The sequence below is a fragment of the Parambassis ranga genome, chromosome 6, assembly GCF_900634625.1.
Source record: "Parambassis ranga chromosome 6, fParRan2.1, whole genome shotgun sequence".
Lineage (NCBI taxonomy): Eukaryota > Metazoa > Chordata > Actinopteri > Ambassidae > Parambassis > Parambassis ranga.
Window position 1 is genome coordinate 13,125,025 of NC_041027.1, and position 14,680 is coordinate 13,139,704.

A 14,680-nucleotide genomic window follows, 5' to 3' on the forward strand; every position below is an offset into this window, starting at 1 on the left:
ACATCGCTAACTGGACGTAGCATGTCGCTAGCCGGATTCGCTCGCCACTCGTGGGTGGATCGAGCCGGATTGAAATCAAACTGGATACAGCTGGATTCGAGGTGTTCACACTCAGAAAAAAACACATCTGGATTGATCTGGATGCGGCCAAATACTGCTTAAGCCACATTTTTTTCCCCAGTGTGAACGGGGTATATAATTATCCTGAGTGTGTTTTCACTTGATTTGTTGCTGAGAGACTCAGCTGCACAAATTACATCACAGGAAGCAACAGCACAGTCTGCAGCGAGCAGCTAGAGGCTAGAAGAAGAAGAAGAAGCAGCAGCGGAGAGAAATGGTGGATATCAGTCAAGCCTCTCGTACATGACAGGCTGGAGGAAGATGTAGTTTGGAAAGACACGGCAGTCAATTAATTTTTTACTATCTCTTAGAGATTTCAACAAGATGAGATTCTAAAAATGGAGCCGATCCACAGTTTAACACTTTTATGACTTCTTTAAGAATTCCATTTTCAAGAACATTTTATTTGGATGAATTTATGAACATCCTGTTTTGTACAGATGAGGCTGGAAACTTTTCTACTTTTCTTTTTTTTTTTGGCACTAACTTGTTTGCATTTCAGCCAGCCAGCTCATATGGAATTATCTGGATGTACAATATGTACAGCATTAATATTTCCCATGTAGTCTTTGACCTTGTCGCTCCCCGAACAGAATTGCAAAGCTCAGCACAGCAGGCAGGCGGTGGGGAGTGACGATAACACCACCCCCCCCCCCCACCATCCCTCCACCAATCCCACCCAGCAAAGTAGACTCAGAGTCAGGGTGCACTCTAATTAACCGCATTAATTAGCTCACAGCGACCGCCTCATTCAGAAAAACAGTTTACTAAATGAATGTAAACAGAACGTGAGTGGAAGAGTAAATCCGTTCACAGAAATTCACTTTTAATGCACAGATTTTAACCACGCAGGCCGACAGCCAATAATGTAACAGTGGCGTCTTAACTTTTCCTCCAAAGCACTGTTAATATTGTTGACGAATCATTTTCGTCATAGTTTTCGTTAACGACCTTTTTTTGCTGATAAAAATGGGATGATAACTAAATGAACGGAGACGAAATGTATTGACACTTTCGTCATCGAATAAAAACAAGACGAAGTTTTGTTTGTGGAAGGGATGGACGAATCAGGAAACGGCGGCAGAGAGCCAATCAGAAGTGATCTTTCTGCGTCGTAAGGATGTTACGCACACATTTGACGTAACCCCGCGATTCTGGAAGAAGGCGTACTCATGAACGGTAACACAGAAACGGGAGAAGAACAGACACACGGACACGTTTGTCAAGACAAACAAGGTGGTTTGCGAAACCGTGTGGAGCGACCATCAGCTGTAAAAACACAACAAACCTGAAGCGACATTTGCAGACGAGTCATCTTAACATCCGTTCAAAGATCAACGTGACAAAATCTATAAATGAAGACACCGCTGCTGATGGTTTTACAGCACGTGCACTGTTTCTAAGTTGTTTCTAAGTTGTCATAGAATTTTAGATTTTAGATACATTTTCGACTAAATCCACGGCAGATTAGGTCGACTAAAATTCTTTTAATAAAAAAATATTTTAGTCACAAGACTAAAATAAAAACTAAATCAAAAATTGCTGCCAAAATTAACACTGCTCCAAAGTACAGCGTAGAATATGATGAGCTTGCAGTCATCACAATCACTGATGTTCTGCTATTTTAAGTGCTCATCCCAGCGTTGAGCGTGATGATGGATGCTTCCCACTCTCAGTGGTCACCATAGTCCCATAAATCTTAACATTAAAAGACGGATTACCCTTTAACCCTCTGGAGTCATATGTATAATGGTCCGTTTTGACTACTTTTAATTTTATCTTTATATTTCAGCTTAAAAATGGTTCACCTTGCTTTGTTTAGTGTCATTCTTTTCAGTACAACCCCACAAGTGTGACTATGGTGTTATTTTTTCATTTTGACATACTGTGTTAACACACTGGACCTAAAATCACACAAAAAATATAAAATCCGAGTGGGAAAAAATTAGATTTTTTACTGTGCAAACCACACAACATGTTTAACAAACCATTTTTATAACTTAGAATGCTTATGCAAATTGTAAATGTCAAAAAAATATGTACAAATGTAGCAAAAAACAAAATTATTTACAACTATTTACCCTTGAATGCAGTAAATGCCTCAGGCGTTTTTTTGTACAGCTATTTACAAGTATTATACACAGTACAGGTGTCACACAAATTATTTGTGCCACTTGAAAAAGCAGTTCCTGTCCACCACAACACAGAGGGGCACATCACAGGCCTGACACTTCCAGGGTGTGTCACTCCTCCTGGGGAATGGGGAATCGCTATCACTATCTGTCATTCGCCGGCTTTTCTCCCACAATCTTCCCTTAGCAACTAAATACCACGTGGTCCCATAAACATTTCCTGATTGGTTGACGTGGTGCATTTTTCCACCAATAGCAAAGAGGGTGTCATGTCACGTCATGCCGGTCAGAGCTGCTCTTACGCCGGTGTTTCCTGTATCTGCTCGCATAAAACTCAGCAGTAAACACCCAGCGAATGTGGCGAAAATGTTCATGAAAAAACGTTTATATTTTTTTATCATAACTCGGGTTTTACTTGACATATTAAAACAATTTAAAAACCTGTATATAGGTTGAAGTCCCCACTTTTAACACAAACTAAAACAGAGACTCAGCGACGCTGTTTCTTGCTGCCACGTGATCTTAAATTGGCCATGTGAAAAAGACGCGCAGGCGCGTCAATTGACTCCAGAGGGTTAAACATTGTCTGTGAGGCAGGATTAAAATAACTGCGCTGGCTTGGTTGCCATAGAAACAGTGGCTAGCATTAGCTAACCAGCAGTGACAGCTTTGACATTGACTGCTGAGCTAAAAGCAATACAAGGGAGTCGCATCTGTGCTGCCACTGGATGCAGGGAAGCATTTTAGAGTCAACAGCCAGGGACCGACTGTCCACCGTCATGCTTTGTCTCTTTTATGCCAGTTTTTTTTTTTGTTGACATGAGAAAATCCTTCTGTTATTTCCCACAATGCAAACGCAGTGGTCACTACAAATGCTAGCATTGTGGCTAACAGAAGGGCTCTCCCTCTGTTAAGAGACAACGGGATGAGCTTTTCCTGGCTGCCGACTTTAAAACATTCATCACTAAAACCAGTGTCAGTACTAACGTGACCTAGCTTGCGTTGCTTTTAGCGATGCAGTTATCATCAAAGCTGTCACTGCTGGTTAGCTAATGTCAACACCAACTAACCCAGTGATGCTACCGTACCCGCTACGACAAGATGGCGCTAAACATGTTATTGTCATTATTTGAATCCTGCCCTTTTGCTTGCAGCAGCTAGCGTTAGCTTGGTAGATTAACCAGTTGAATGTTGTTGTCATCCTTTCCTGGTAATGGCTGGTTTGCTGTGTTCAGTTTGAGATGAGTGCTGTTGTAGGTAAGTACAGTGCACACACAGAGCGCTGAGGGAGCACTGAGTATTATGATGTCACAGTGACCTTTTGTGTTATAAAATGTCATCCCACCATCATTTCGGTCATTTGTGTGACTGTGAGTCATAATTAGTGCAGGAATTATGTGTAAAATTAATGTGTGAGGTCACAGTGACCTTCGAGTCTGAACATTTGTACCAAAACCAAGGTCGAGCCCGATGGTCACGCCGTTAAAATGATGACCTTCAATTTTTCTTTCAAATATTTATGCTCAACCTTCTGATCCGACATCGCTGCTCTGCCCAGAAACTGTGAGAAATAATGATGTGCCGGAGCCCCCGCCTACCTTGATCCCTCCCCAGGAGTGATTGGATAGGAAATCCACCGGCGATGATACACCTGGTTGGACAGGGTATCTCAGAAGGAAGTCCAGCTCTGCAGGGTTTATTTCTTTATTCATCAGCAGGATCTGGGGGACACAACAAACAAGGAAGAGCACTGCAACAAACCACATTTCCTTTCCACTTGATTAGATCCAAACAGGGCCGCTGCTCTCAGGAGCAGCTGATTCAATGGCGAGCTTGTTCTCAAAACAAACCATGCAGAAGATGAAACCCCGGCTCTCCCTACCTTCCCCCCTCCCTCCCTACCTGGAACGCGAGCTGAGCGATGTACGTGAGCTTGTCACACTCGAAGAGGCCCCTGGTGGTGTACTGAAAGACTGAGGAGGTGATGTTGTCAATTAGGTTGGACACCCGCTGCTTCAGAACCTCGTCCGGCTCGGCCTTCAGAACTGCTTTCTGGAAGACCACGCTGAACGCCTGAGGGCACACACACAGGAACAGGTACAGCACTGACTCATGTGCTTACTGACACGTACACATATCCAGAATAACAACACACACAGGTCGGAACACCAGCCGATAAATCAATAATCATATTGTAGAAATGAGATGTCGTCTGTCATTTCTGCCCAACGTGATGGATATGATAAACTAATCAATACTTTATTATAGCCCTGTGAGGGAGGCCTTCAGCTGTAACTGATTGAAATGTGTTAGTTCATATTTATGAATATTCCAGTTTCCCTATGAAGTCCGTCTAATTAAAAAAAAAAAAGCACCAAAAGCAGCCGAACAGCTCACTGTGAGCTCAGCAGCTGCACAGGCTGATCCTTCACTCCCACGCAGTGGTGGAGGAAGTACTGAAGCTGGTACTTAAGTAAAAGTACAAATACCCAGCAAAATATATACTCAAGTAAAAGTAGAAGTGCTACATCAACAATCCTACTTAAGTAAAAGTCTTAAGTACTTTTAAATGTACTTAAAGTATTAAAAGTAAAAGTACTCACACACCGAATATATATTATTGATTTCCACTGCAAAGGATCTGAACAGGTTAAAATAATCAAAGAAATCATCTTAAATGCAAATGGACCATGTGTAGTTAATGTACATGTTCAGTCCAGAAGCAGCTATGGACAGGTCTGTGTGTCATGAGGCAGGCTGTGGGCATCAAGTGAACAGAGAGGCTGCTGATAACAAACAGGCATTCAGCATGTTTACTGTGTCAATGTTCCTGCTGTAGATTCATGTTATGATTCATGTTAATCAGACATTAATGGATGGACCTGTGTTAGCAGACAGCAGCTAACTAGTTAGCTCACTGAGCCAGAGCACCGGCATCATGACTGAGGCTCATTATAGAAACACAGCTAGCAGCGTGACACCACCTCCATGCAGAGTCTGACCTCACATCAGTCCAGCACTGTGTTCATCACATGGAACAAGGAACTACAGACACTGTAGAAATGTAGTGGAGGAGAAAGTACAGGTAACAGCTGCAACATGGAGTAAAAGTATAAAGTACGCACTATTATTTTTACTTAAGTAAAGTAGAAATACAAGTAACAAAGTACAAATACTTAGTTACTTTCCACCACTGCTCCCATGACACTCACACATGTAACAGGAAGTTTCCTCTTGCACCTCTAACTATGCTACATCCCAGGCAGGACAGATATGAAGCACGTGTTACTTCTTTATCTACATTATTAGTCAGAGCAGTGCTTATCTTTTGATGTGTGGCTTGAGGAGTCAGCAAGTGTAATACATCCACATTTAGCTGCTGAGGGAAGCGACTTATGTGGATATTATTACACACACACACCCCTGGTGTTTAATTAAACAATCTTTAGAATTATTTATTTATTTAACTTCTTTATACCTCATTGTGCTGCAGTTCCTCTAATGATTTATGATTTATTGATCTCATCTTTTTTACTGGCTCTCCTTTATTACATTAGTATATAGTCATGGAATTTCTTTTAGGTTTTATTGATTTAGACTTTTTATTCTGTACGTCTTATTGATTTTATTATTTTAATGACTTTGTTTTCTTTACTTTAGGTTTTATCCCAATCCTCTCCCTTTTCTTTAGTGACAAGCAGGTGATGTTATTAATGATGAGGTATCCTCGGACCCTGTTGTTAACATGGTAACATGGTGTGTGTGTGTGGGAACTATCTCTGGAAAACACTTGTACTGCAAAGTTTATTGCATGTATAAATAAAGATGGCTGGTTGGTTGACCAATTAAAATTAGATTCTTCATGGATACAGGATTTGACAACCTCTAATAAGGTTATATGTCATAACCTGTAACATGTGTGAGCTGTTTTCACACTTACTGAAACTTTAACCAAAGGATCGAGCAGAAAGAGGCTAAAACTCAAGAGTCATGCTTCAGTGTCTCTTAATTCATTGATCGTTGTAGATGAAGTAACACCTGTGCGGCTCTGCTGTCTGCTAAATAAGCAGGTTTACCTTTTTAAACTTGCTGCTAATGTGAAGTGTCAGTATCAACAAGACCAACCCTAACCCTGTGAGGCTGCTCTTTAAGGGTGGGGCGGGGCTTCTGGGAGTGAAATGATGGCTCAACTGCCCTTGAAATGATTTCATTAGATCTGAGTTGTGGCTGTTCTCTGTTGTGATTAAAGCAGCACACAGATGTACATTTCACACACACACACACACACACACACTGTTAGCAGTTAAAAGAGAATTTTCTATACCTCAAATTGAAAAAAATACTAAAAAAAAAAGATGTAACTGTATTGTAATGTATCATTTCTCTCAAAAATGAGTCCCACTGTGCTCTAACCCGACGTGTGAGGAACATATTATAATGCATTTCATTCCATTCACAAGGTCAAAGGTGTGCACACACTCTAAATGTGTTTTCATTAGATTATGCTGGGAAATAACTTGGACCGGCGCAGCTACCTGCAGAGTCGGGAGTGATTGCAAACCATATCTCAGGCTGCCTTCTCTCAGCGCTTGCTGGCTGACAATATGAAAGACATTACGCTCTACATAACCACATTAGGGAGCCACAAACACAATAAAAGCGGGGCAAAGAGCATAAAACACGGCGAGCAAATGGGAAGAGGAGGAAGGAAAGGAGGAGGAGGAGGAGAGGAGCGAGCATAAAGAGGGGTCTCAGTGGAGGCTGCAGAGGCTGGTAGGGAACACGGTGGGTCAATAGACGGCCTACCTTGAGAGAGAACTGGTACATGGGGTGGATTTTATTGAGGTCGTTCATTATGAAGTACAATAAGGAAGCCCGCGCTGCTGCTGGTCGGTAGTGCTCCCGAGTCTCATTGATTTTGGCCTCCGTTACCTTGGCTTCTTTTACCTACAGCAAAAACGGCATCACACCCATATGAATGCATCTGCAGAGATACTCAGTGTTCATCAATCAGATAATCATGAACATGCTCAGCATCCAATAAAACATAACAGCAGACATTCCAATTTCACGCTTTCAGCCAAAATGTTCTCACACTGCACCGAACATGACGATTAAAAAAAAAAAACTAAACAGCAAATGTCTTTACAATTATGTTTAACAATGAACATCTGCAGCACTCAGACAGGATCACTCTCACACCCTGAAGTGCACTGAAGTACCAGAACATGTCTGAGGGATTCGCCAACATGGCTGCCACATGTGTGGTCATGCTGAGTGCTGCAGCTGTGTGAAAGGTTTCTGGAGCCATTTAGACCCCGTTCACACTGGGGAAATCAATCCGGCAAGAGCAGGATTCGGGCCGTATCTGGATATATCCGGATAGTTTTTTTCTATGTCTGAACAACGTGAATCCAGATACATCCGGATTGATTTCAATCCACCTATCGGGGGTGGATCTAGCTGGATCGGCTTACATCTGGCTCAGGTCTGAATGCAAATGCAGCTAGTGAATCCCGCTAGCGACGTGATACTTCTGGTTCAAAAAGACAGTTTCCGGGTTGTGTACAAAAACCATATGTAAACAACCGTCGAACTACGACAGGCTTGCCCAGAGTTTATTTTCCACAGGGCTACAAAGGAATAAACTGCTTTTGGAACCGAAAAAAACATGCACACACACGGTCCTACGGACTCCGTATTTTATGAGGCGCCACCTAGTGGTTTGGAGGACAACAAAGAAGCCGGGTTAAGATGGATTGAGCGCGGACACGTGTGTGTGATAGCTAGATTTGAAAATAGGTCTGAATGTATCCAGTTTAAAGGCTATCTGGATTCAATCCTACTCGAGCTGGATTGACTTTCTCCAGTGTGAACAGGGCCTTAGAGTCTCTGTGCGAGGCTCAGATTGTCACTATGTTGCCCCCACAGTTCACCTAAACTCTAAATACAGGCAAAGAGTTGGAGTGTAAGTGGAGAAGCTGTCACTCAGAGTGGTCACACCAATACTCATGCATAATTTTAAGTGTCTAGCACCCAGTAGGCTGATGGCTGCAAAGATCGTAATAAAAAGCCGGACCTTCTCTTCTATCTCAGCTGCAGTGCGCTTGGTCGTCTCCAGGTTTTCCACCAGCTCTGTGTCACCCAGGAAGTTCCCCGAAGCAGAGGACAGACGTGACAGCAGGTTGTCCTCCAGCGTCTTCAGCGTGATCTTAAAGCCGTTCTGCTGCTTCGTCAGGTCAGACTGAAACACACAAAAAAAAAACATATCCTCAGAGGCACCGCCATCATTGTCTGAGGAGGACGGGAGATGTTGAAGGTGTGGGTCAATATGAGGACGTGGATACTGAAGGGCAGCTCAAAGACAGAACTGATCAATACGCTCTGCATCAGCTATCCGGACACATGAAGGCAGCGCTCTGGGCTGGATTAGCTGGCTTCCGCCTGGGTGCCAACATCAAACCTCTGCTGAGCGACCTCGCCCTCCGTGTGATGAGACCGTCCATTCCAACAAGAAGCAAAGGAGCTTTTGATGGTGACTCACACACACACACACACACACACACACCTATATACATCTATTATGAATCATCTGTTATGAGATATTATGTTTTCAATTACAAACCAATTCACACACACCACTCAGTCATAATGGGTTTTACTCCTCGCCATATGGATTAGTGCGCCCTGTTTTTTTCTGTCTTTTCTGGCTGAAAAAACAAAAGTGAGACAAACGTTCACTTTTTCAAAGCCGGCTTTTCGAGTGGCGTTTAAGAACAAAGTGGACGGGGGGCCACACGTTCTCCTCTCTTTACTGCTTCATCCCGCTCTGCCCTTCATTACTTTAGCTCCTTGCTCCTGCTCGATAATGACTTTGCTTTATTGAAGCTTCCTTTAACAGAAGCCTTTGTGACCTTTGAATCGTCGTAATTACTGGAGGGTTGTGAGATTCGCCTGCTCTGACTTGTTGTTGGTGACTGTTGTTTTTTTTGAGTGGCGTGATTCCAGACAGGCGGCGGTGGTAATACAGCGTTTTCACCCGTGTAATCGCAGAGGTTGCCATTGGGATTGGCGGGGGAGTTTGGGGGGTGTAGCTGATCTTCCTCCCTGCAGCATAATGCGCCCCGTGACAAAAGACATACTTAGCTCAGATCGCGCCAGGGGAGCAGATAGCGAGATAGTAAGAGATCACACTGCTTAATTGCTCTCTTTATGACAGTATTTCCTATTTCGGTGATGAGAGGTATTTTACACCATTGTTAAAACTAATTGAGCCTCTGCCTTCTTCAGTCTAACATGCTCTAAAATTGATGTTATTACCCGCTCGGCAGTCTGCACATGAAAGGAAAAAAAGGGAGGAGTGGCATGATATGTGTGTGTGTGTGTGTGTGCTCTGGGAGTTTAAAAAACAGGTCTGAGTGGTCGGACATTTTAAGCGGAGACATCTGCCTGCTCGAGTCAACTGTGACCTTCTGCTCGCCCGCCCTCGCTGCTCTGGAGAGGAAGAGCTCTCCACACTAAAACATTCCCAACTGGATCCAGTAATGAGTCAGTTTTTTACGATTAGCTTTCCTCTGGCACATTGTACTTGTAATTACCCTTGCATGGGAAAAAACAAACAATTAACCAGTCAGCAGAACACCCTAATTGGGATTAAAATGAGATTATATATCTATCTTTTTTTTTTTGAGTCCCTGTTTAAGGTAATTTGGGACGTGGAGCGTTTTTAGTTCTCATTAACACCGAAGGTCTGGGTAAAAACTGAGCAAACACACAGTCACACTGGTGCAGGGGGAGGGCCAGACGAGGCAGGTCCTTGTGGTAAAAGGTTGTAGACTGATCCCCTGCGCACTCTCCAAAAAGGCAACTTGACATTTTAAGCTCCTTAGCCGTGTCGTTGGCTCGGTTAAACGGGGGTCCCTTCACCCGGCAGTCATCTTACGGCTCAGTAGCAACGCTAACCTCATTAAAGGTATAAATGGCACAGAGTCATTTAAAGAATATAAACAGGTACAGCCAATTTGCACCCCCTCCTCCCCCCTACACCTCCACCTATCAGTCTGATGATTGTTATCAGTCCGGGTTGTTTACTGACAACAAAAAGCCATTCTGCTCTTCACTCATTCTGCAGGGCTGTGTTTTGATAGGAGGCAGTGTACACAGCGACATCCCCCCTCCCCTTCCACACACACACACCACCTTCAACTTTTCAGTGTTAATTAAAATGATAAGTGAGTTCCAGATCTTGTTTTTTCCCCCTCATCTTCCCATCTCAGTGAAATGCTAATTAAACAAGCTTCATTAAATCACATTTTACTTCTTCTCCCGTGGATTTTGCTGAGGGGACATAAGGCTTTAAATAACTCTGGCATTTTGGCACTTTTTTTTTCACTCCCCCCTCTTTCCATTTATTAAAAATGCTGATTTGTCCATGGATGAAAGCCTACAGGTCTGAGTAAAGTGCTGCCTACAGAGGCCCAACGCAAACATGGACGCCTCCAGAAAACCATCAAAATGCAAATCGGATTGTGTTGGTGTAAATCTGCCTGACCCCCTCAACAGAGTTCCCACAATATCTTCCGTCCCAGTCTCAGTGCGACGCCGTGTTCTGAACAACGAGGAGGTTTTTTTTTTTTTTTTTCTATGATATCCTCCTCGACTAACAAGAGCTGCGTTTAAAGAACAGTGGAAGTGTGTCAATGTGTTGTCTAATTGCCGCGGTACAGTAGCACCACCGGCCAATCCGATTCAAATAGCTGACATGAAAAGAGCAGATTGTCGATGAGAAGAGCGGGAGGCATCATTAAGAGCCGCAGCTTTGATCAAGTGAATTTCCACTTAATTGCGAACATTTACATTCACTCCGTGGATCAGGCTGCGGGGCTGTCACGCTGCTCATTACTTCAGGAAAGTTAGCCGGGAAACCTGCACTTACTGTACACATGGTACTGGGCCGACCATTAACTCTAAGCAGTGATGACAGCTTAGAGCTGCAGCCTCGCTGATCAACAGCTTCAGAACAAAGGCAGGCGTTTACATTACAACAAACACACCTGAAAGTGTCTCCTTTACCTGCCTCGGCTTTGATTCTACAGACTTGGATGTGAACAAAAATGAGTTCTCCAAAGTGGCGATTAAAAAAAAGAAAAAAAGGATGAAACTCCCTTGAGGATAGCATCAAGACACAATTACACAATTCCTGGAGCTTGATGATAAATGGCAGCACGTCACAGCAGCAGAACCCGGAGTGACTGCAGCACCATGCTCAATTGTTAGCGCTTCAAAACTTAATAAGATTTTTTCATGATTGCCTTTATGGGTGATTTTTCATGCTATATAAATATAAATACTTTCATACTGTCCATCATGTAATGATTTATTGATGCTGCTAACACCAAGAACCAAACCAAAACCCGCTGGCTTCCACATCACAGACAGAAATTCTTCTGTCTTTTGACCTTTCGGGTCCTTTTAAAAACTGTTTAACATGAATCATTTGCACTAAGAAGAATAAACATGTTTAAAGCCGCAGAGAAGCATCATCAGCTTTGCAGTTCTGGAACTTTTTACAGCGTATATCTCTCCCTCCCGGCTGCCTTGTAATACACTTGCAGGAGCACACATGGACCGCACGGACGTGTTTGATGCAGAATTGTTCCTATTAAACGTCACATGACCACAAATCATACAGACAGACTATAATGTGTAAATAAAGATGGGGTCTGCCTCCACCCACTGCACAAAAGCCAGAGCAAAAACACACCATGTTGGAGCCAGAGGTGAAGCTGCATCACCAAACACCCACCCTGTCAGACCAATCCTCCACAGACCCTCCTCTAACTCTTCATGTGGTGTGGCTGCTTCCACTTCTGACATAGAACCACATCAACTGATCGCACTTTTATGCTCTGACAAATACTCGAACTAAAACGTATCGTATCTCTGGTTTTACTGGGTGTATCAACATAAAAAAACTGGGTGAACGTTCGAAATCTGTACTTTCCAAAGATGGAAAGATCGATGGATCGACAGCATTGTAGATGGCAGGGGTTTTTCTGTTACGACGTGTTGAAAATGTCACGTAATACAATCACGCCGGCGTGATCTGGGACTATTGAGAGCTACATATATTACACTGCAGCCAGGCACCGGGTGGTCTCAAAGCTGGAGTCTATGCCAGCTATCCATGGGCGACCAAACAACCGTTTACACCTGCACGCACACCTACGGGCGATTTAGAGTCTGTTGTCATGTCATCCATCTTTATATATATATATATATATATATATATATATATATATATATATATATATATATATATATATATATATATATATATATATATCTGGCAGACATCCACACAGAGGATCTCACTGACATCCCACTCCTGTGTACTTTAAAATGTGAGAAGTGTTCACATGTTGTGGCACTGGCAGTGTTTGATGTGTGTGTGTGTATCAGGGATGGTGGTCTGAGTGTGTGTGTGTGTGTTTCTGTGACACTGAGGGTGATGAAAAATAATTCAACAACAAAAAAGCCAAAGACTGATTTCTGCATCTAAAACGAACTGCGTCAGTATCATCTGATCATTTGGGACGTGGCTTTGGGCAATGTTTGTGTGTCACATTAATTCAAACAACTCCCACAAGAAAAAAAATGGATGTTAAGAAATTGTGAAGTCATGCATAACTATTTGAAAATTGATGTTAATATACTTTGAATTTAAAAACACCAGTCCGTGCGCATTTAAAATCTAATCTAATCTAATTTTCTGATTGCTCCGTGTTCATCCACATGCCACGCACGCACGCAGCGTCCCCGTCTCTCTCTCTCTAAGTGAACATCCTAAGACCCAGAATTATCACACATCCAGCAGCCGTTAATCAAAGGCGCCGGCTGATTGTTTTGGAATCAAAGAGCCAGAACCTGCTGCCTCTTGTGATGTTTAAAGGCAGACGGCGTAGCCTTAAAAATGGATAATGACGAGCTGGAGTGCTAACGCCCGCTTTCTGGAGGCCCCTGACTCCTCTGACTGTTCCTTTTAATTACACCTGCACAAAAGAGATGTTAGAAACTCAGCGTGGAACGCTTGTTTATCCTCTGATAGCGCCCGAAGAGAGTGACAGAGAGACTCCCCCTTTCATGTCTGCTCTGGTTTTACACATCCCGCCACATATCAGATGAAAACCAGCCTGTCAGAACTGCACCGGGGTACAAATGCTGCTCTCCGCCTCTTTACCTTGAGCTCTTCCAGGTCAGGTCTCTCCATGCTGACCACCGCCGCCAGCAGCTGGTCCTCCAGACCGTCTCTGGTCACTGTGAAATTAATCAAGGTGCACTGGGCCTGCAGCTCCGGCTGGTAATGAGGGCTGGCCAGCTTGGTGTGCAGAATGAGGCGGAAACTGGAGTTGTACTCGCACTCCTTGTCTCCAATCTTTATATACCTGTGGAGGTAAATGAGAAGCAGAACACTTTGATCACTGGGCACCGCAAACAGCAGGAAATCAGGCTGTTACCGGTGCTGACTGTAAACTAAAGGTCCTGACCTGATACATGTACGTATATATTATGGAGTCCATTATAGCTGCTAAGTTACTCAACCTCTTGTTAATGTATCTGATAAGCACCTGTTATGGTGTGGGGGGCTGTAAATGGTTTATTGATCCAGAGCCAGATGCGGAGACAGATGTTGACGATTAATAGGGATTGATCAGCAGGGGGTTTGAAAACTTCATTAAAGCTGTAATCACCTGACGTTTTGTGGCACGGGGGTTTTCGAGACAGCTCGATATCTATTTTGGGTCATATTTATGTCGAAATTTTACAAAAGGTGTAGGAGTGTAAGTGTGGAAATGGCGTCCAGACATGATATAATACTGTGTAGTAACCCTAGTGTCAGTTATGTACATGACAGGCCATTAGAGCAGACCGGCCTTTTAAAGAATGCACAACCCTGTTTATTCTCAAAGCTTTTTTTTTTTTTTTTGATAAATTTGACAAGATAAAAAAAAAACCTGGATACATTTTTAATGAATTCTGAAACTGTTAGATCAAAGAAAACATCAGCCACATTAAAAATGAGTGCCAGAACCTGATGGCAGCTGTCGATCAGCTTCGTACCTGCCCTTCTTGATGGTTTCTCTGCCCAGCAAAGGTCCAAGAACGGGATCCAACGTTTCCTCCAAGTTCTCTATCAGAACAACTTCACCGTCAGCCAGCGCTCTCTCTATGGCATCCAGGTACCTTTTCAGAGCAAAAGGGCAAAGAGATGATCCCACTGATGTTTCCACAATAATTCATGATAATAATAATGATAATAATAATGCATTGGTCTTATATTGCGGGTATATGCGGGTAAAGTGCCTTGCCTAAGGACACACAACAATGACTAGGGAGGAGCTGGGGTCGAACCGCCGACCTTCCGGTTG

The 14,680-nt window shown here is 43.2% G+C and overlaps 1 protein-coding gene across 2 annotated transcripts in view; it reads right to left on the bottom strand.

Annotated features, from left to right (window-relative positions):
- dnah9 (dynein, axonemal, heavy chain 9) overlaps positions 1-14,680 on the bottom strand; it is a 111,461-nt gene that overhangs the window by 20,830 nt on the left and 75,951 nt on the right. For both annotated transcript variants that reach the window (XM_028408172.1, XM_028408171.1), the window contains 6 exons: positions 14,373-14,495; positions 13,492-13,696; positions 8,332-8,496; positions 7,059-7,199; positions 4,155-4,325; positions 3,851-3,973 (listed from right to left, as the gene is read on the bottom strand). In XM_028408172.1, the coding sequence (XP_028263973.1) occupies positions 3,851-3,973; positions 4,155-4,325; positions 7,059-7,199; positions 8,332-8,496; positions 13,492-13,696; positions 14,373-14,495 (928 nt within the window). The remainder of the gene's footprint in view (positions 1-3,850; positions 3,974-4,154; positions 4,326-7,058; positions 7,200-8,331; positions 8,497-13,491; positions 13,697-14,372; positions 14,496-14,680) is intronic.